General features: G+C 36.3%; 1 protein-coding gene across 7 annotated transcripts in view; it reads left to right on the top strand.

The window, feature by feature from the left end:
- The window catches only part of LOC103179811 (ubiquitin carboxyl-terminal hydrolase 15), a 48374-nt gene that overhangs the window by 10410 nt on the left and 16097 nt on the right, over positions 1-21867 (top strand). For 3 of the 7 annotated variants that reach the window (XM_007895258.2, XM_007895259.2, XM_042335198.1), the window contains 5 exons: positions 1065-1191; positions 5508-5653; positions 7550-7611; positions 13639-13725; positions 20283-20427. In XM_007895258.2, coding sequence (XP_007893449.1) covers positions 1065-1191; positions 5508-5653; positions 7550-7611; positions 13639-13725; positions 20283-20427 — 567 coding nt within the window. Of the gene's footprint in view, positions 1-1064; positions 1192-5507; positions 5654-7549; positions 7612-7970; positions 8697-13638; positions 13726-20282; positions 20428-21867 lie in introns of those variants that run through there. The other 4 variants (XM_007895261.2, XM_007895260.2, XM_007895263.2 and 1 more) reach the window with 4 other exon arrangements.

Below are 21867 nucleotides of genomic sequence, written 5' to 3'. Positions count from 1 at the left end.
CTTTTCAATGAGCACCTGACAGTAACATTTAGTTGAATCCTTCCCTCAAGCCTATAGAAGAATGTAATATCATATATTGTGTCAGTTACTATATTCAGATGTTGAAAATCTGGACAACTGAACTACTGTAAGTGTAACCAAGAAGATAAAAGCAGTCGTATAGCAATCACAAAGATAAAAGTAGTTTGTGTTTTAAAAGGTATCCCTAAAATAATGTTTTCCATTTCATACTGGTTTCATGGCTGTTACATAATATTACGGATGTTGACCTTGTAAGTGGTAAAGAATCTTGGTGTCAAACTGAAAGGAACATCCATATATCTGTAAGCAGTAGGTAGTGGTACCGCCTGTAAGAATGTGATGAAACCTTCTGTTGCTTCAGATAGCTTTTTATCAATGTATGGTTTTTACTTTTCTTGATAGTTTGAAGTCATGTACCAGGGCATTGACTGCTTAGAAATGGTCTAGCTCCAATTACAGTAGTCTAACAAATAAATGATGGCTGGTTCATCTTTATGATAAAGTGGAGTGAATGGAGTGTAATGTAGTGTCATAAAAGATTGGTTTGTGTCTTTGACTCCTCATGTGCTGAGTTGGCAATTTCAGTTGTATCATTGTGAGAAGGCATACAGAATGTGGATAGAGTTGAGACTTGAGTAATTTTCAGCAGTGCCTATCAGCTGTTTCAGGAATGCATCAACAGAAACCCGACAGGTGGTCACCTATTCACCCGTATATAATTGAGGGCAATTTTAAAATTTGTCCTAAGAGAGTATATACTGGTCAACAATTAATTTGAACAAATATTTGGCCAACTCAGGTACTGTTCCTGCAGATGGTGACAATGTGGTGCTTCTGCATATTTTTGGAGTAGAGCAGTGGGAACTGGTGACAGATATTGGGAGATAGGAGTTGAACAGTTCGATTGATATGAAGCAAGTGAAACATTCGGATAACTTTTCATTTAATTCCGTTCTGCTCAAACCCGACTGATTTCTATAGTTTTACTGTCATGAAAGTTTCTGTCCATGACTACCACTGTAGTGATGTGTTCTTCTTCCCAGGTAGTGGAGCAGGGCATGTTTGTGAAGCACTGCAAAGTAGAGGTATACCTCACTGAGTTAAAATTATGTGAAAATGGAAACATGAACAATGTTGTAACAAGGCGATTTAGCAAAGCTGACACCATAGGTAAGTGTAGATCTAAACATAAATATTTTTGGATATAGTAATGTTCTGTTTTCTGAAAAGCATTTTAGTCTGCTTGAAATGTAATGATTTTTTTTACACTGAGCAGTACGCTCATTTCATGGCTGCTTATATTTTAAAAACATGGTCTGACATAAGGTGTGACAAGGATGAAAGTCATATGAGACTGACCCTGATGGTTGCTGGGTGTATAGAGTGGTACTGGGGCACCAATATATCGATCAGTTCTGCAGAACCTCCAGTAACAAGGGTTCAGCTGGATAATATTCTCCTTGGGGGAAGGTAATTTGGCAAAGCCAAACAAGTCTGCAGTGACAAAAGGCAAACTTAGAGGGAGGTGTAAATAATTCCTCATCCCTACAAGCCAAAGCCATAAAGAGTAGGTGGAGCTCACTGGACAGAAGGTTTAATGAGTGCTGCCTTACTTTGAACTTGAACTTCTGTGTACAAGAGAATAGTTCCAGATACTATTGCTTTTGAGAACTGAATATGTGAATTGCTGTATGAAGCTTCATTGCTGTTTGTGTGCAGATACATGGATTCAATGCATAATGTTTAGCTACACTTGCAAACAGCATTTGTCTTGCTGGTGTAATTTGCTGGCAGTTGAGCTTAAACTAGTAATTCTCATGATGCTGCAGCATGTTCTGATCTTGTGGAAAACACCCACACCTCTTCAGTGATTGAAAAACTGGGTTCTGCTGTGGAATATACCATCCTCATTAGGTCCACTGGTCAAGAAGCTGTTCTGTTAGCATTGCAATGGGAAAAACTATTTTGATTTGTAATACACTATTTGTTGAGTGCAAATAGAATCCCCAATTACAATGGATATTGACTGAGTTAAAATAGGCAGTAAGTATTTCCCCCAATAATAGCCTGGAAGCACAGTTCTCTTCATGAATCATTTTTCTTGTACATTGTAGTGAAGCAATGGTCCAGTATAATTTTTCTTATTAGCACACCAGTCAGTCGACTTTAATCATTGGAAATGATTAAAAATTAGTTCTGAGTTCTGTGTTTGAGTTCATTGTGTAAAGCACTTTTTAATAGGAAATTAGGAACCGGAAGTGACCATTCAGCCCACAGATCTCGCTCTGACACTCATTCTTTGTCAATTTAACGTGAAGAGGTGTTTCTTTTTGCTTTTTTTTTGGACGGTCTGGCTTTTCTCCTGCCACTTAATTCACAGTACTATTTGAGTTGTGCCAGTTTTGGCGATGGTCAAAATATAGTAGTTGAATAAGGCTCTTTTCTGTTTATGAAAACGAGCAGGACAAGTACCCTTGTCCTGAATATTGCGATATATTTATAGCATTTATCACTTTCCTGCAGTTTCTGGTTGACATTGATGTATTAAATATGATCAAGACATTACTGTGTGTGAAGGACAAAATATAAATGCAAGTTGTTAAATACAAAGATTCTCTGGGTGTCTGGGAATATTAAGAAGTTTAAATGGCCTATTCAAAGATAAAGAAGTATTAAACAGGGTTGTAAATACTTTACTGTCTCACCTTATCCTGGCAATATTTAAAGAGCATGCATAACTACTGAATATTCAGTGTTTTTAATTATGGGGCACCAACCCAACTTGCACATTGTTATCATAAAAATGTCTGAAAGACAAAGAGTACAAATATGTTTAATGTTCTCTTCAATATCTCTTTGAAAATGTTTATAATAATGGTTGCATTTGATATAATGCCTTGTCATCCAGATGTTTCAAAGCACTTTGAAACTTTGATTATGATATCCAGTGTAGTTATTGTGTACTTGTAGGCAAATACAGCAGCCAATTAGTGCACAATAGTGTCCCCAAAACAGCCATGAAGTGAATGATTTTACCTGGATGAATGTTGGCCTGGACAATTATTGTTTATCAATTTATAAAGTAGCTTTCATGACACAGACCCTACTGTACAAACTTGCTGCAACTTCTGAAAAAGAACAACACACTGTGTTGAAATCACACGAATGGATCAAAAAGTATATATTTTTTAAAAAGTTTGTTCTATTCTTTGAGTTTCTTTCTCCATTATCTATTAACTTCTAAATGAATGTATGTGCAGCTAAAAATAACTGGAGTCCACTGCAACATATGAAGCATGTTTACTGGCATTCACTGTGAAACAAGTAAATTATTTTGTATAATTATCAAGCAAATCTCTGATATAATCGCTGATTACTATTGTGTAACTTTATTTTAAAAAGCAGGATTAATAATGGATGTTGAATATCCAGTCTATCCATCCCACCATCAACAAGCGAGCTTTCAGCTTTTATTCCACCGCTCTCCATAACTCCATCCCAGCATCCCTCAGACTCTCCCCTCCCTCCTCTCATTCAAAGCCTAGCTTAAGATTTGTCTCTTTGACAATGCTTTCAATCATCTCTCCCACCCTTTTCAGTTTCTACCATCCAGCTCAGATGCTCATCCAGCTGAATAAAGGGCTTTGAGACGTACTCCCAACATGCAAGCTGCTGTATAAATGTAAATTGTATTCTATCTATTTTAATATACTGATTGATCTGACTGCCTTGTAGCAACACCTGAACTTGGAAGAGTTCAAAGATGGAAGAATGCATCTCACATTACTGCTTAAAAATTCTGTTCATTGATTCATGTTTGTTGGTTTCAGCACAGGTTGAGTCTGTATCTTCAGAAAATCAATGAGGTGTCTGTCTTAAGAAAATCTTTGGGATTTGCAGTGAGCAGGCTTTTTTAGATCAGAGTGTACTCTGTTTTTTAATATAAAAAGACTGCAAGACTCCACAGATAACCTAACTATTGTACAGTGAAGCTCTGATAACTCATCACTCCAAGGGAAGTAGCTCAAATGACAACTTATCAGGGTTGGTGACTTATCCAAAATATTATTGCTATTAGCTATACTGTTTATGGGCCACTCTGTAGCAGTGCTTTATTTAAGAATTAGCATGACCACTGATACATAAACATTTTATAATGCAATATGCGTTTTGGCCACAAATATACAGTCAATTCACTTTACAGTATATTCTGTGAAGGGCTTTGATATGTCTAGAAGATATGAAAAACGCAACATCAAATGCAAGGATTATGATTATTATAATATCTTGTATTAGACATTGAAGACTGATTTGAATACTTAATACAACAGCATAAGATATTTAACTTGAATATAAAATTATATATTTTCTCCCATCAAACGTGTGTGGGTACTCAAATCGGTGCAGGAAAGAAGTTTCTAAATTTCTTTTTTAATTTTTTTTATTCAAAATGCTTGCATATGTCTCGGAAGACATTTAGCTCATACACAAATGCAAGAAATTGAATAACAAGGGATACTCTTACATTAATTGGTACAATTAACTGCATGGATACACTTAGCAAAAATGCCCACAGACACATAAGAATTGTATCTTTGTTTTCCGTCCAATTGTTAAGTATAGTCTGGGCACTTTATACTTTGTTGCAATTGCGGATTTGATTTGCCATCGTTGAGTTTATCAGATATTTCACTTGGGAACATTTCTTAAAATTGCGAAAATCGGACGAGTCATGAAACATCCAGGGTGACCAATTATCAGAGGATCATAGCTAACGTTTCTTATTGGAGATAGCCGGGATATTGAATGAGCGACCCATCATGTGGGGTTGACCACTTATCCCAGGATAAGTTATCATAGTTTCACTGTATTTTTAATCGAAGATCTGACTTGATCCTAAAATAATATAGCTCAGAAGTATTTTCTTCACATATGAAGGCACTGACTCTAGCTTGGGATATGCTTTAAATGTTGCTGGGAGATCTTTTGCTTCTTATCCAAGTGCATAAACATCATGTATAAATCAGACAGGGGTATTGGTTGGCTCTTTGAGGATTTGTTTTTATATCCACATCCAAAACAAGTGCTTTTTCCAACATAGAACACTGAATAACATTTAGAAATGGGAACCCTGGCTGATTTCCCTCCCCCAGTTAGGTAATGGGAGATTTAATCATTTTTCAAAAATGCTGACTGGCCCAAACATGGAGAATGTTCTGTATATTCCATCGAAAGTATGAAACATTATCTTCTGGCTCTGTTACCAGAGCACTAAAATGTGCTGGAGGTCTTGCAGAGGTTTCAGTTAAAACTTCTTCAGATACAAATATTGTATGAATGTGAACAGAACTGTAAATACATCTTAAAATATATTGGAGACTTCATTGGTCTTCGTGACATTACTGCACAGTTACTGATCAGAACGGTTGAACAATCTTCTGGACTATTGCCTGGAAGATGATGTGCTGTTGTTTTCTTTTTCTTAGATTCTATTGAGAAGGAGATGCGAAAATTGTTTACTATCCCAAGTGAAAAAGAGATTCGATTATGGAACAAGTACATGAGCAACACATTTGAACCTTTGAATAAGCCCGATAGCACAATACAAGATGCTGGACTGTATCAAGGGCAGGTATAGTAGTTTAAAATATAGTGGTCTCTTGTTTTATCACTAACCAGAGTTTTTGAAACCAGTCGTGTTTGTGGATTCAACATTGCAGCAGCTCTTTGCAATCATTTTTAGCATCAGTTATGACTTCTGCAGTTACGGACAAGTCATATAAAATTCAATGCACTCCCTGAAACTTTCTTTTTGACAAAGCATAGTGGCATAAAAAGCACTTCCAATACCTAAATTTACCAACTTTCTGAAAGCTTTCTACTTTTCTGTTCCATAGAATGTTTCAGCACAGAAGGTTATTCCATCCATCCTGTCTGCAACTGTGCATTGTAAAAGCTATTTCACCCTACTCCCTTGCTTTATTCCCATTCCATTTTTTCTTGTGTCTCATATCAGTCCATTATTCTTCATTCAAATAGCATGTTCTGGGAATCCACTATGGCATCTCTGTAAAATCCAACTTGTTGCACATTTGTTTTTTTTCCTCAGAGGTAAGACATTCTGCTTAGCACAGGAGATCCTACCCAGCAGTAATGCCAACTACAGATGGGACTTTATCATGACTGTAGTTGGCAGGTTATGAGTTTCACTCAGAACCAGTACTTGAACCAGGGAACATAGGGTTTGACTGGAAAGAAGTACCACTGAGAAATATTAGTTTATTCATCATTACAAAGACCAATGTGGCTAAAGACTGGTAAAACCTTTGCTATACTTTATAAAGAACGTGATGCTTGATTCTGAGAATTGGCTTCATTGTTAACAGGAGTGACAGAAATAGCCATGGACAAGAGGAAGTGAAACCAGACTCAGTGACCCACTAATTCCAGTCCACACTTACAGTGGTCAGACATAATATTACTCATTTTGCTGAGTGTTCTATCCCCTCCTACTTGAGGCAGAAAAGAGGGAAACCAAATAAAACTCATGATCAATTAAGGGGAAAATGGATTTACCTGGAATATTCCCACCTCGAGAAGGCTGTCAGGCAAGCTCCAGGAGAGGTCAGAGCCATCACCAACATGAGAACATTTCTTAACATTCCCTTGCCTCCTGCTGCAGCATGAGTGGCATCACATAGCAGATAAGCTTATCGTCTAACTACAGACAGAGAACAACAACAATCATTTCCTTTAACATTTTGGAATTATGGAGCTATTCATGGCAATATTTTTGATTTATTTGAGTTTCTTGTGCAGCCTAAAAGATATTCTGCCCTGAACTATTTCTCCCTAATCCCCATTCCCCCGATTGTGCTTTATTAGAATTTTAATGAAATGTAACCTCTCTCAAATATGCCACTTCAGGTAAAAACAAAGCTTTCCGATAATGTATGTACTGGGACAACCGTGTGAGTTAACCTGATGATGGCATGACTCCAGTTAAATTGTCTACTTTGTACAGTGTCAGTATGTAGTGAATAAAATTGTTTTAGCTGATTTTCAAATAATCATCTTAATAACATTATTATGATGGAAAGATCCTTGAAATTTATAGACGGAATGGTCTAAATTCAGAACCTTTAAACAACTAAATTACATGGAACTTAATTCAAATCAACTGCAGCAGTTACTGTAGCTCAAAGAATATGAACCTCCTTCCCTTCTGATCCAAATAATGTAAATCTTATCATTCATGGTAAATCTGAGTGCTAATGTGAATTAGTAGAGGGTATCCTTTCCGTACAGTGCCCTTACAGGGCTTGCTTACAAATGGATCATCCTTACAAAATATATTTACCCAGCAGATGATATACCATCTACATAATTGCTCCTGTCACTCCTTGTTAATGTACGGCAGACATTATATTTTTGTTGGCAGAATGAATACACGCTTTATATTCAGTGTGAGTATACGCCACCCTGAATGTCTGTTTTAAGCATTTCTTTTGTGTAATTTAATTGGAAGGTACTGGTAATAGAGCAGAAAAATGAAGATGGAACATGGCCAAGAGGTCCTTCTACGAATAAGTGAGTTTGTCTTATTCTTCAATTGTTTTTTATACACATTTATCTTTCTTGTACTCTTTTAATACAGCAAATCCTGAAAGAACAAATTAGAACATAGGAACAGGATTAGGCCATTCAGCCCGTCCGAGTTTATCAAATAGAACATTCCAATGTTAAATCCTATGGACTAAATCTGGTGTAGAGTTCAATTAAAGCAAAATATCGAAGGCAGTTTACAGAAAATGTAAAACTACAAGAACAGTTCATTGCTTTTCTATAGATTTGTATTTGTACAGAGTGGCACTGCAAGGGTTTAAATGACTGCCAAACTCAGATATCCACAACACTTAGGTTTTGCCTATTCTGTGCTTATTTACTAGAAGAATCACTCCTTTGGGAGGAGTTGGAAGAACTGGCAGAATCTTTGGAAAGTAATCCTTCTGTTGAAGAATCCTTGCTGATGTCTATAAACCAGGAGTTTTTTTTTAGCTAAAAGTCAACATGGAGGCTTAAAGGAATTTGTGTAATTTAAAGGTGAAGAAGAGTGAGAGGAGGAGAATATATAGATTCCAACACATTTATAATACTTGATTATGCTGGTGATTTTAATATTTTGACTGCTGAACTTATCAGTACAACAGGTCAACATAACCTCTTGATTATTTCCAAGGATAGGATTTCACAAACAGGTATTGAAAGCTGGTACTAAATTTATTCTGATCAGTTGTAAAAACATACAGGATCCACTTTTATTTCCAATGAATAAAACTGAAGGTCTTCACAGTTCAACAAAAGGTATATTTGAACAATGCTGTCATAATGGGGTCTAAAAGGTGACAAAACTGTAGAAAAAGTCTGAACTGTAGAATTCTCACTCCGATGTGATCTTCCTCCGAAGCTGAGATCCCATGGATCAGGATGCCAGACTTCCGGTTACCAGGAGTCCCTGATTGCATCTTGTGTATTAAGGAATCAAGTTAGAAATCTCACCATTTTAAACTGCGATATGCAAAAAAAAATCAGTCAATATTCTCTTACCAAGAATAAAACCTGCACTAATATTTATACTGTATTTTATAAATAAAGCGCCCATTGACAACCAATGACGTCCCACAAACAGCCACAAAGGATTGTTGATCAGGACATTGGGAGAAACTTCTCATTTCCACTAGTTGTCATGGGATCTTTAACATTCACTTGAACAAGCAGATGGAACCTCAGTTTAACATGCCAAACAAAATGAACCTCCAGTTCTGTAATGCAATGTAAGCTTAGACTGTGAACTGTCGTCCTGATGTGGTACTTGACCCAGAGGCAAAAGTGCAATCAACCGAGACAAGCTGATACATTGTAAACTTGTTGGAGCATTAACATGAACTCCTCGTAGGAATAAACATTTTGTATGATTTGCAAAAATAACACAAATAATGAACAAGAATAATGGTTAATAAATATTTATAAAAGTATTGTGCTGGTGATTACTTTTTGTTAATCCTTTTTGCTCTGTAAAGTCCATTCTTTCAAAACCCTCTACTTGTGTACATCTCTGTATGTCATGGGGCACTCCCCAGAGTAGCTAAAACACCTCTGAACATTCTGATGACTGGAAAGTTATGATCTTATATTATCTTTAAGCATTCTGCAAAGTAGTTGTTCAGTCCTTGTATTCATTTCTGTACTTTACACCACTAAGGCTCTAACGATGTCTTTAAATGAAATTCAGCAAAACTTTATTTTTGAATCAAAACTTTGAGCACTTTGTCTATTTGCCACATTAATGAAAGAAGTGAAATGGGGTACTGGATAAAATACATTGCTCTGGGTAAGCAATGTTTGGTTGTGTGAAAGCAAGATCAGGGAGTCTACATTAAAAAAGAAAACTTAAAAGCTGATATTTTAGCTTTAATTTGAAGAAGAATGAGGATGAGAGAAATGTTCAATAAAGTTTTTTTGGGTTTTGTGATTTTTTTTAATGTGACACTTTCTGCATTTGTAATAAACATAGCTTGTTTGATGTTAGGCCATTAATCCTGATATAAGGTGGACAGACTTTACAATAGAATATTTCTATATACATCACAAAAATACCTAATCTTTTTATTTATTTGAGGGTGGTTTCATTTAGTTACTTTATGTTTTACTACCATCAACCACGAGCGCACTTCATGTTGGTGGGTGGTGTTCATTAATTAGCAATTAATTTTAATTAATTAACTTGCTCTACAACTGTGTTTGCAAAAGTAGATTATGCAAACTTACTTCTGTGACTGAACACAAATAACCACTGAAATTAAAATCCACAAGCATCATGTCTGGTATGTATGTATATATAAGGTATACAGTTAAGCACACATCTCAAAGAAAAAAAAGTTTCAGAAAATGTCTGGTTTGCATCTTTGTTGAGTGATACTTAAAATAAAGGACAAAATAGACTTTGTAACCCAGTTTCAGTGACTTGTTACATACTGTAAATGTTTCACTGTCTTGTGAAAGGTAAATGAGCAGAATCCAAAGTGAATGTCTGGCCCACAGAAGCTCTTATATGCAGTCTTGCACCGAAATTAATGTAAAGCAAACCATTTCAGTAATCCTGAAATAATATTAAAGCATAAAAAGACAAACTGGAGGACACAAATTAAAATAAAACACTGGATAGCAAAACCAAATAAAAATTATACAGTAGGGTGTCATTAGTTGTATGGGATTCCTTTATTAAGGAACCTGAAGTTATACAAATGGTGAGGGGGAAGGGATTGCTTCCTGTAACTGGTAACAGTATGTCATCTTCTCTAATAGAATTTCCATGGGTTGATGCAAATTAGAATACAAATACTGAAACACAGCCAAATGTGACACTTTCTGCATATGAAATAAACATAGCTTGTTTGATATTAGAAATATTAGCGCAAATTAAACCCGCACATCTTACTCTCCCTTAACTAAGCTGCAAAGGAAATTGGGTTAAATGACAATTAAAACTCTAACATCTGTAAGAGTTGTTGAAATTAATTTTGGTGCCCTTTGCTTAATAAGAGACACCCTCGATATGAACAAAGAAAGGGAAGTAAAATAGAGAAATCCAGAATTTAAATCAGTAAAGGTGAATCCTAAAAATATGGAAGTTAAAGCCATCAAATTAAAAAAAAACAGCTGATTTGTAATTAATGCAGATAATACTAAAATTTTGAGTACACATTTTCTGATGTACACTACCGGATTGCTTCAGGTTTATGAATTGTGCTAACACCATGTATAAATCTGGAAAATTATAGAAAAAATCTGTAAATACTAAAATGGTTCATGCAGTATTGATTTGCAATTTGTTGCACACATGTTGTACACATGAACACTGTGTAGTCCTTACAACAATCTTTGCGGAGACCTCTATTGGCAATGGAAGGGACAAGTAACAAATAAACTGAGAAAGGCTTTTTTTTTAATCTATTGGGTTATCACATGGCAAAATTACTCATCCTATATAAATTTTCAGGATTAGGCTCTGCAACACTCCCCCAAGTTTATTCAAGTCATTAAATGGGATGTGAACCCACAACCTGTGACCCGGTGTAATACCAATTGAGAAAAAAATTGTAAGTTGTCATACAATTTAGGTGATCTTTACTGTAGCTCCATCAGTTTTTGTGAATTATTTGCTTCCAATTCTATAAATCTAAAAATAACATTAACTCATGTTTGGATTATGATGGAAGAACAAAGTCAAGTCAACTCTCACCCTTAATTTTCTCACATTCCAATGGACAGTTATAAGATGAATAACTTGCATTTGTATAGTCTCTTCACATAGATAACATCTTGGACTATTTCATGGTGGCTAGATTGGATTCCCAGTAAAAAATATTAATCAATCCAATGCAATAATTATGAAAATTATGAAGAACTCAAATTGCAGCTATGAGAAAAGAAAAGAAAACAGTGGGGGGAGAAAAATCTCAAATTACAAGAAAAACAGGAAGGAAAAGCAAATCGACAAGTTGCATGAGCTTAAATCGTAAATGACAAGTATAAAAGGCTGACACTTCCCATGACCATGGGAGCCTGATGGTACTGTTTTTCATGTTTTCCTAGTGCTTCAATTCACATTTCTCGTGCACAAATTTCTGTCGGATTTCTCTGGTCTATGTGCCTGCATTTTGAACTTACAGTGGTTGCAAAAAAAACGGAAGACCTGAGCTTTTTGTTTATTAATAGTCAATAATTTGAGGGCTATTCTATTTCACAAACATTCTTTGGGTGTTTTTGAATGTTTAGTGATCACCACTTTTTAGTGCTAGTAAGAAAATGGGATGTTTATTCATTATTTCATTTTATATAATTTTAGTTGTCTGGCATGTTGGAAGTGCTCCAATATAGGTCCATCCACTACTCCAGCTTGGCATATTGATAGAACGTGGAGGGGCAGCCCCCTTCCTATTCCCTGAGTAGGGATTCTTCCTTCTTAGCTCCTGCAAGTCATAGCCCGAACAGGCAGAGTGGTTTTAGCAGGACAAGCAGAAGGAAAGCTTGACAAGACAGCGTTTTTATCGGCAAGCTATGCAACTTTAGCTGGTTAAACTCCCAACAGTATTTCAATACACACTCTGGGTTCCCCAAGCCTTGGCTCTTGAAAGTCTTTAGCTAACATGCTCCCGAATTAGATAAGCAGAATGCGTCCCTCTCAGAGAAAGTGCACATTCCATTCCAATGTGCTTATTTCCATATGTAAGTGGCAAGCATAGCAATTAAGAAAATCATTAGTTTAATATAGTTACAATTGTGAAGAACTTTTAGGTGATACATTTCTCTATGACTGGTTAAAATAGGAAGTTATTAGTTTATTGGTCCTAGTTCCTACATTACAAAAGCAGAATATGGCCGTTTAGTGTGCCTAATTAGCCCCCAAGTTAAAATAATTGAAATAGAATATCATTTGAAGTAGTTGAGAATGATGTAAAGGTAATATATAATGTTAATGATGTTTTATTTTTATAGTCCTCCAGATTGGGACTGCAAAAAGAGCTTGCAGTACATTGTCATTGAATAGAATCAAGTTAGTTAGATCAAGAGTGAAACTTTACCCATTGCAATAGTGAAATTGGGATTATGAATTTAATTTCTATATGATTAACATTCTCCATTGAACTTAAAACATCTTGTTTTCTATAGAAATGGTCAGCCTTTTAAGTTTTGTGAATTGTATAAGGAGTGGAATACGTCTTGTAACCTCTTTTGTGCTAATCCTTTGGATGATGTCACAAGCCCCTTATGACCTCTTCGTGTGCCATCTAATTTGAATGAACACTAGCATGAATTTGAACTTCCATCTGCAGGTTATTGTTCATTGGATTTGATGCCAAAGCAAATTTAGCAATGGTGCATTGTAAATGAGCCATCGCTTTCTTATCATTTGGCTTCTGGCAGCTCCCTTTCGCTGCAGCAATGAGAGTTTCAAACATCACAGCAATTTACAAATGCAGTGGAATAAGTGTAGCAGTGTTTGCCTGAACCATTCAAATCAGAAGTATAAGTCCCTACATTTTTTGCACAAGGTCACTTCACTTTGTGTATAATTCTGTATGATAAATTAGAAGGAACAAGCTAAGTGAACCAAATCTGTTCAATTTTTAATGTTAACAGCAATGAATCCAATACTTTTCTCTTATATGCAGTAAAGTTGGTATCTCCCTGTTGTGCTTTGAAAGCTGATTAGTTTACAATTCAACATAAATCTGACAAATTTCAGCTGCTTTTGACTTAACATTTGCACTGCATAATTTGCAGTGCATAACCCAGAACTGTTTCATTCATGCATCTGTGTTTACTGAAGTAAAATATAAGATTTTAAATGAAATAAATGTTGAGGTGAAATAATTTCTACATTACTACCTTTGTAGTACCTAGTACACCAAAGTTCTACTTAGGATCACTACCCAATTTACAGAACTTGCTTTACAATTTGGATATTTTCTTAATTTGCTATCAGATCATGATCATTTCATCAAAATTAGTTTTCTTTTTTTATCAAATTTTACAATCTCATTATTTTTCAAGGTCTCCAAGTGCATCAAATTTTTCAACTTTGCCAAAGGTTTCCCCTTCATCTCTCTCAAATAATTATAACAGCTTCAGCAACAGAAAGTAAGTAGCATCTCTTTAGAACTGTGCGCGTGTGTGTGTGATGTCTTTGCATGCACCTCTTTGAGTTTATGATTAAAGTGCATTAACCACATAGATTAGAGAAATCAAGTCTTTGGAAGTAGTTTTCTGTTATTAACTAACTAGTGTGATGCTTTTTTAATGCCCTATAATTTAGTATTTTGATAACCATGGAAGAAGATTTAAAATTGATTGTATAATATTGCACTGTTATCATTTTGATGGAATACTTGGAGGGTAGTGGCAAAAATTCAACTGATAGTTTGAGGTTTGACCAGATTGTTTAAATGTACCATCAGAGCATGAGGAAGGGTAGCCACATCAATTAGAATTCTGCATGGTTGTGTAAATCTAGTTCTGATTCCTAGCATTAGTTTGGGGTTCTTCAAATTTTAAGTCCTGCATGTTGTAATCACCTTCTCAGTTGGAGACTAAGCATTTAGTTGTTGTCACATTTCTGTTCATGTTCTGGAGTTCTATTGCCTGGCTGGACATTGTGTTTTGTGCAAATTTATATTTCTTTAGGAATTTGTTTAACCTGATTTCAGGTTAGGATACAGAAATAATTTTTGAGCATTTCCTTTTGTATTAGAATTTTCATTTGGCAATAATTACTATCATGCTAATTCCTGTAGAAACTGGTCATTGGGTGACGTTAACGGTTTACATCTTAGTCTGTTGAGCATTTCGTGGCTGGAGGTTTTGTTTGTCTCGTAGGTTTCACTGTATTTAAGTGGATCTGATTGGTGACAACTGAGTATTGTATTTATGTGGTTTCTCGGTTACCTAATCAACTGCACCAAGAGAAGCAGTCTGTCTAGTCTGAAAAGCACTGTATTGTAATTAAGCATTCCCCAGTTTTACAAAAACATATTGTGCTACAGTTTTAGCTCTAAAGCAGATGTGCTTTGGTAGTTGGGAAAGATCAGGCAGGCAAGACGACCAAAAAGGATATATCTGTACTGACTCATTGTTTCACGAACAATGGGGTAAACCAGTTATCAAAATAATAGAAAAGTTGTCAATCAGGTTGAGCACTGCTTGTCACTAAGTGTTAACTTCAGTGTTTTCCCAAACCTGTGGCTACCCAATGATGACTATTGTATTTGAAAGACTTGCTGTGAAACATCAATCGTTGGGCTCGGTTTAGTTACAATCATGCAGCCAAGTGCTCTGAATGAGTACAGCCTGCATCATGCAATTGAAGACATGGCATTGCATTTTGCTCATTCTTAAACTAAGCCTCCACGTTCACAGGAACCCAGGCTGATGCTGCACCTGCACTTCAGTCATCTGCTTCTGCAGAGGTTACCTGCAGTGAAGATCCGCACAGTTATTACTCCCTGAGGAGGTAGTTTCCATGACTTTTTGATTAGAAATCTGTCCTTTGTTTACAGAAATTGGAACACAGTTAACTACCACCTGCTGAAACCAGGTGTAATGGGCATTCATCGGGGAATGGGCAATTTCTGGTTTATCCAATGAGCACCCTTAACTTTTACTGTGCCCCCAGTGACTGCCACGGTAAATTGCTTGATATCTACCTTTATTGGAAGTTGGCTCCAGTTAACTCTGTTATGCAACAAATATAAAAACAGCGTATTGAATAAAAACAGCTAGATTTTAAAGCTGGAACAATTGTTATTGATTATATTTTCCTCTAGAAGAAATAACCTTGACATAATACTTATGTGAGTCATGATGAGACAGTTATTTTGTTATACATTACAAATAAGTCATATGTCCTTGTAATAGATAGTCAGTAGCAACTTCAGTTCCAGTTTTCAACTGTAGAGAAATGTCATTCACTTTGGTAGGAGGAATAAAAAAGCTGACTATCAGGAATAAGGAAGCAATGGTAAGAATCTAGAGGTACGAAAGAAGGTAGGATTCAGATTCATAGGTTCTCTCAAAAGTAGCAGCATAGGTGGACAAGGTCATAACAAATACAAATAGACTGATTGGTTTATGACTAGAGTAATAGAGTACAAAAGTAGGCATGTAATGTTAAATTTTCATGATACCTTCATTAGTCCATCTTTGGAATCTTTGTACACCAAAGATCCTCAAACAGATTATTTTTGGAAATTTGTTGGCCAAAGACACCAGGAGAATCTCATTACACAGAATGTCATGAAATCGTTAAATGTCCACCTGAAAAAGAAGATGGGTCCTCATCTGAAGGGCAGCATCAACAACAGTGTAGTGTTCCCCGAGTTCTGTACTGGAGTGCCATTCTAGATTATGAGCTCAAGTCTAAATGGGACTTGGGACTTGAACCCAGAAGAGAGAGTGCTACCAACTGAGCTAAGTTGACGCCTGAGATCTTTGAAAACACGGTAAACATTACAGAAATGTTTTTGATCAGTAGTGCAAATCAGCTGGACTTCAAATTAAAATTTCTAGAAACGCAATGTTGAAGACTATTTTAAGTTGCTGTAATCTTTTGTAAGTGCTGTGATCCTCTTTATCTGCATGTTAACTTCAATTAACCCATCATATTTTTTAGATTTCTGCTCATTGTTAATCAAGTCAAATACTTTAGTGAGTGGAGATTTTCCTGAAGGAGGCAGTGTTGGATTTTCCTCTTGGTTTGTGTTCCTCACTATCGTGTTTTAGCTTCACTAGTTGAAAACGTAACTTTGAAACGGGCAGTGATACTTGTTCTCTTTTCTCGCTGCTAAGCTGCAAGTTTTCCATTTTTTAAAACAACCGTGAAAATGTAATAAGAATAATTATCCTTGCATTTGATCACAACAAATTCATGTTTTCTCTTGTCAGTTATCATGCACGCGAGTAAAATATTGTCTGCTGCCAAATTAAATAGAACGTTCTGCCAAATTAAATAGAACGTTCAGTGCCAAGTAAACACAACGCAGCGAAAATCCAATACTGCTTATCATGTTGTTGAGACGTGTGAAAGCGCTTTGAATGTACATGCTTGAGAGTTCTGTCTTCTTTATGGCAAACCATTAGTCATGCCAGTATTTTGGAAACTAACTTGCATATTATCAGGTCACCTTCCAAAAGGTTCTATCCGTATTAGAACTGATTTTTTCAATTAATTTAATGTTAAATTACACAGTACTTAAAGCATTATTCCGGAACGGGTAATGCCAGCCCTTTAAGATGAACAGAATTCAGCTCTCAATTTAAATGAGTCCTTAGGTACAGAAATCCTGCAAATTCATGTTTCTATTATCAGTTTTCATGCACGCGAGTAAAATGTTGTGTACTGCCAAATTAAATAGTATAAACAGTGTAAACATGAATTTGTTGCCAAAAATGATACGGATAAATTGTACTTTGGCATCTCATTTAACTGTCCAGGTGAAAATCTTATCCTGGGATTGATGGATATTGCACTTCTGCTATTTTGGCCATCACTATTTGCAAGCAACCAACATTTTACAGTAAAAAATATGCATTGCATGAAGGTGAAAGAGAGGTTCATCATGTCATATTTCTCAATGTATTCCTCCAATAAATCAATGTTAGCTTCATGGTACTTGGATGCTTTCCTCCTCATAATTCATAATCTGTAGTGATTTTTAATCTACAATCTCCGAATCTACAACTTTTCTGACAAATACAAATTTACATTTATATTAGTGCCTTTCATGTTAGGTTAATGCCCTAAGATGCTTATCAATATTGGTTCCAGCAATTATATTTGTTCCAGAGCCAGAAAACAGAAACTCAAAGTGGTTTGTTGCTTATTTAGCAGAGGGTGGGATGCTGTTCTTTCTTCTTCCTCCAATCCATTGAGTTTGATGACCAAACTGCTCCTTGCTTAAGGCTTTGAGTGACTACTCACTCCACCCAGCAGTAGAAAAAATATATGCTTTTGTGATAAACCCATGTGTTTTGATGGCCCATCCCCCTCTGCTGGTGCTGCCAAGATGTCACTGAGGAAGAGTAGGCATGTGCATATCAAACAGCCTCCATTAACCTTTCCATTGGTTTAAGAGCCAAATTAGACACAAACTAGGTTATTGGCTGAGTGTTACTGATACTTGCAGGACCGTGCTCTAGATCAGTTCCCCGGGCCAGTCAAAGGTATGCAACTGTGTCAAAGCACGTTGTAAGAATAATCCTTACATTTTATATCGCGCCTTATGTTATTGTAAGGTCTCAAAATGCTTCACAGGATTTTACTGTGATGTCTGGTGACTGTATTTTGTAGGTTAATGTAGCCAATTTGCACATAGCAGAGTCCCACAAACAGCGATGAAGTGATTGACCAATTTTAGCTGGGCATTGTTGACCAGGACACCGTGACAGTGATTCTCTTTTGGAATAGACCTATGGCATCTTTAATATTCACCTGAATAGGCAGATGGGACCTCAATTACCATTCATTTGAAGGACAGCACTTCTGATAACGCAGTGCATTCCTGACACTGCATTCAAATATCAGTAGAATATGAGCTCAAAATCCCAGTCTGGGGTTTGGGCCAACAACCTTCTGACTCAGGAGCATTGGTGCTACTATTTGAGCCAAGCTGACACATTAAAACTGGTTCAGGGCTTGTGTGTAAGTGGTATTGCTGGAGCAGCCTGGCAGAGTAGAAATCCTCAAACAATGAAGATATTTTGCTGAAGATATATATGTTTATAAGATTATAGTTTCTGTCTATAGCAAGAACAAGTACTTTGAGCATCATCCTTTCTGGAAACTTTGAGAACCATCCTTTCTGGAACTTCTTCCAGCTGTTATTAACCTCTATGTAAAGAAATACTTCCTGATGTTCTTAACTGAGCACTGAAAGCATCTTACTCAATAACTTAACAACTCTCACATGTTTCTCTAAGTAGCTTGGGATATAGTTCACCATTCTTGAGAGTTTTTCACCCTTTAAGCCTATCTGAAACATCTGCCTCACCAATGTCAAAGCCTGCCCCTTTAAGTGAGCACTCCTGATGTTTCACATTTTAAGACAATACTACTGCAACTTGAACTTTTATCTTTAAGTGAATGTTCTAACACCAGAATATGAAGTGCCATTTATTCTTGTGTTGCTGCGGGTCAAGTAACAGTGTACACCGTCCCATTTTTCTCTTTGTTCACTTCTGCAGCAAGGTCATACAAGATCATGTCGAACATCATCAACCTCAGGAGCCACGAGTTAAGCTTGAGGAAGAGGTTTAAAAATTCACACATTTTATAGGCGTCTATTTTCCTTTACTCCTCTTTCTCCTCAAATTTCCAAAAGTATTATGTGGGTGACACACTATTTGCATTTTCATATGTATAAATGTGACCTTGTGTTTGCGGACAGTATGTTTGCTAAAATAGCATTAAATAAACCTACCGAGTAAAGCACTTTGAAAAGATTAATAGAGTTAACAGGATAACAGCAACCAGAATAGTGTGTTTTTTTTGCGCAGCGGAAAAGAGAGGAGAGACTATTCCTAGTTGATTGCAGTAAATTTCATTTGAGAAGGAATCTGAATAATTTATTATAGTTTGGTCAGGAATTTCTTTTTATTTAGCTGGCTCAGTTTTCTATCACAGTTTTCTACCATAGTAATACAGTAGAATTTTTAACCACTTCTTAATGACTGCTTTACTAAGTAGGAGTGTAATGCTTTTCATCATCAATGTTCTTTGTAAGTCACCTTGAGATACCTAATTGATTATGTCCCTGGTGCATTATTTCTCAACTGCTTGGAAATAATTTAAAAAATGTCATTTTTTAATATCATTGATTCATAGTTTTTCAAACTCTGTGGATCACCATAACATTCCTGCTTCTTTGCTTGAAAGCTTGAGACTATAATGGTTACTGGTTGGGAGGGAATTAATTCAGTCTTTAGCTGATCATTGAGATTGTCTCAAAGTATAGCCTCCTTTCTGATATAACCAAAGTCAGGACAGTCTCTTTCAGTTTGTCCTACTCATAGCTTTTCTGCACGGTTGCTTGCCAGGATGCATTAGTCAGTTCCCCTATTCCACCAGAGTCTCTGCATGTGAAACCTAGATTGTGCTCTCTTAGCAGAGACTGCTATAAATAGATCCTTTAATGCATTGAGCCAATGATGTCATGGAGGCCTTGGAATGTCTGCACCCTCACCTGTAACTGAAGCACTCTTTCCTTCAGGAGTCCTCTTAGCTTAGACTCCATGATGGTTGCAGACAGTGGGAGGAAGAAATGACATGATTCTATGTTGCTGGTGTATAAAGTCAGACTGCTTAAAATTAGAAGATGTGGAAAGCAAAGTGAGCTGTGAAAAACCTCCTTTAAATCAATGGTAGAGATCCTAGTACTTTTGTGTGAGGAATCTTGAACTGTAGATTTATGTATTATGTCAGTGATACCGACAGCTGATTTTTGGTATCCTACAATGTGGGCCTGAATTATCTTTAAATCTGGATGTTTTATTCTGCAATTGCAATATTTTGCAAATACGTAAGGTGCAAGTTCAGCCCTTAATATTGTTATTATTAAAATGTGGATCTGTAGCCCTAAACTATTGTAAGAACAATAATTGACACCTAATTTTTTTTTGGTAATTAAACATTATTTTTCTTTCAGTGTGAAAAATTCAAACTACTGTATCCCCTCATATTCTGGCTATAACAACTACGATTATCTAGAGCCAGGAAGGCACAGTGAACAACCTGGTCTCTGTGGCCTGAGTAACTTGGGGAATACGTGTTTTATGAATTCTGCAGTTCAGGTAGGTCATTAACCCTAGATTTATAACAATTCAGTGTTTTAAATGTTTATTATTGTGTAACAAGGGCTCTTGTTTTAACATAATTAGTTTTTGAATGATTGTTGGTGCGTTAACTCATTTTATAAGATAGCAAAGAACAGGGATATCTTTTCTTGCATTTAAAATTTGATATGAACATTTTTGTTACTAACTTGCCAATGCAAGCAAAATCACTCCACAGTGACTCACTGTACAAATTCTGTCCCTGCTTACCAAGTTTGTCTTGGTAAGAGGTAGTTCAGAGGAAGGTGAGAAACACACTAGTACCCCGTTATAACGAGTTTCATGATAATGCAGATTTGCTTATAGCGCAATTAAGGTGTTAACGCTGAAATTTACTTATCAAAAATATAAAATAAATAGAAAGCCGGCTAGTTCACTTCAAATCATGTTGTCTCATTTCAAAACACCAGCTGGGTTCTCCCACAATTAAAAAATAAAGTAATCCTTGCATTTGATATAGCGCCTTATCAGGTCGAAATATCTCGGAAGTGCTCCACAGGATATACAGTAAAAGTGGATTGACTGTGTATTTTATGGGCGAAATGCAGAAGACAGTTTGTGCACACCTATGTCTCACAAACAGCCATGGAGTGGGTGACCAATTTTATTTGGGAAATTTGTTAGTCAGGACACCGGGAGAAACTGCCTTCTCTTTCAAATAGCACAATGGGAACTTTTAACATCCACCTGAAAAGGCAGATGGGACCTCGGTTTAGAGTTTCATCCGAAGGAAGGCACCTCCGACAATGCAACACCTTCCCAGTACTGCGCAATCCGTTTGGACTATGTGATTCCAAGACTCAACGTGGTGCTTGAACCCACAATCTTCTGACTCCAAGGTCGAGAGTGCTACCACTGAGCCAGGTTGACACACAATTCCAGTCATTAGACGATTACCGATATCACACTGTGCAGTTGTGCACAGAAAGTTATGTTGGAGTGGGTACCCAGATAACCTGGAAAGAAACCATATTACAGCGCAGGAAGCCAGCTTTCTGCACGGTGATTGCAGAAGCACTCCATTATAGGACGGATTGGAATATTACGGACCCTAACGACTGTTATAATGGAGTATACTGTATATTATGTTGCTTTTTTCAGTTCTAAATCTATGTCACATCTTTACTTTAAGATGGTTTGCAGAAGAGGAAGAAAATACAAAGGCTGTTACCCAATTTGTCACTGCAATAGCCCTTTACCCTCAACATGTTTCTTTGGCTCAGAACTACTTTATTTTACAAATCTCTGTAGTAATTGATGTATCCAAATTAAAATTTGCATTGGATGTTAATGACTCTTCTGCCCTATCCCTTGTTTTTATTTTCTGCTTATCAATTAACCATTTAAGAGAGTTAGGCAGCCTGTTTCTAATCTTTTAATGCTCAGCTTTATCCAGTA

This window comes from Callorhinchus milii, unplaced genomic scaffold (assembly GCF_018977255.1).
Source record: "Callorhinchus milii isolate IMCB2004 unplaced genomic scaffold, IMCB_Cmil_1.0 Scaffold5, whole genome shotgun sequence".
NCBI lineage: Eukaryota > Metazoa > Chordata > Chondrichthyes > Chimaeriformes > Callorhinchidae > Callorhinchus > Callorhinchus milii.
The sequence above is the reverse complement of the archived record's forward strand: the minus strand, read 5'-3'. Positions and strand labels throughout refer to the sequence as shown.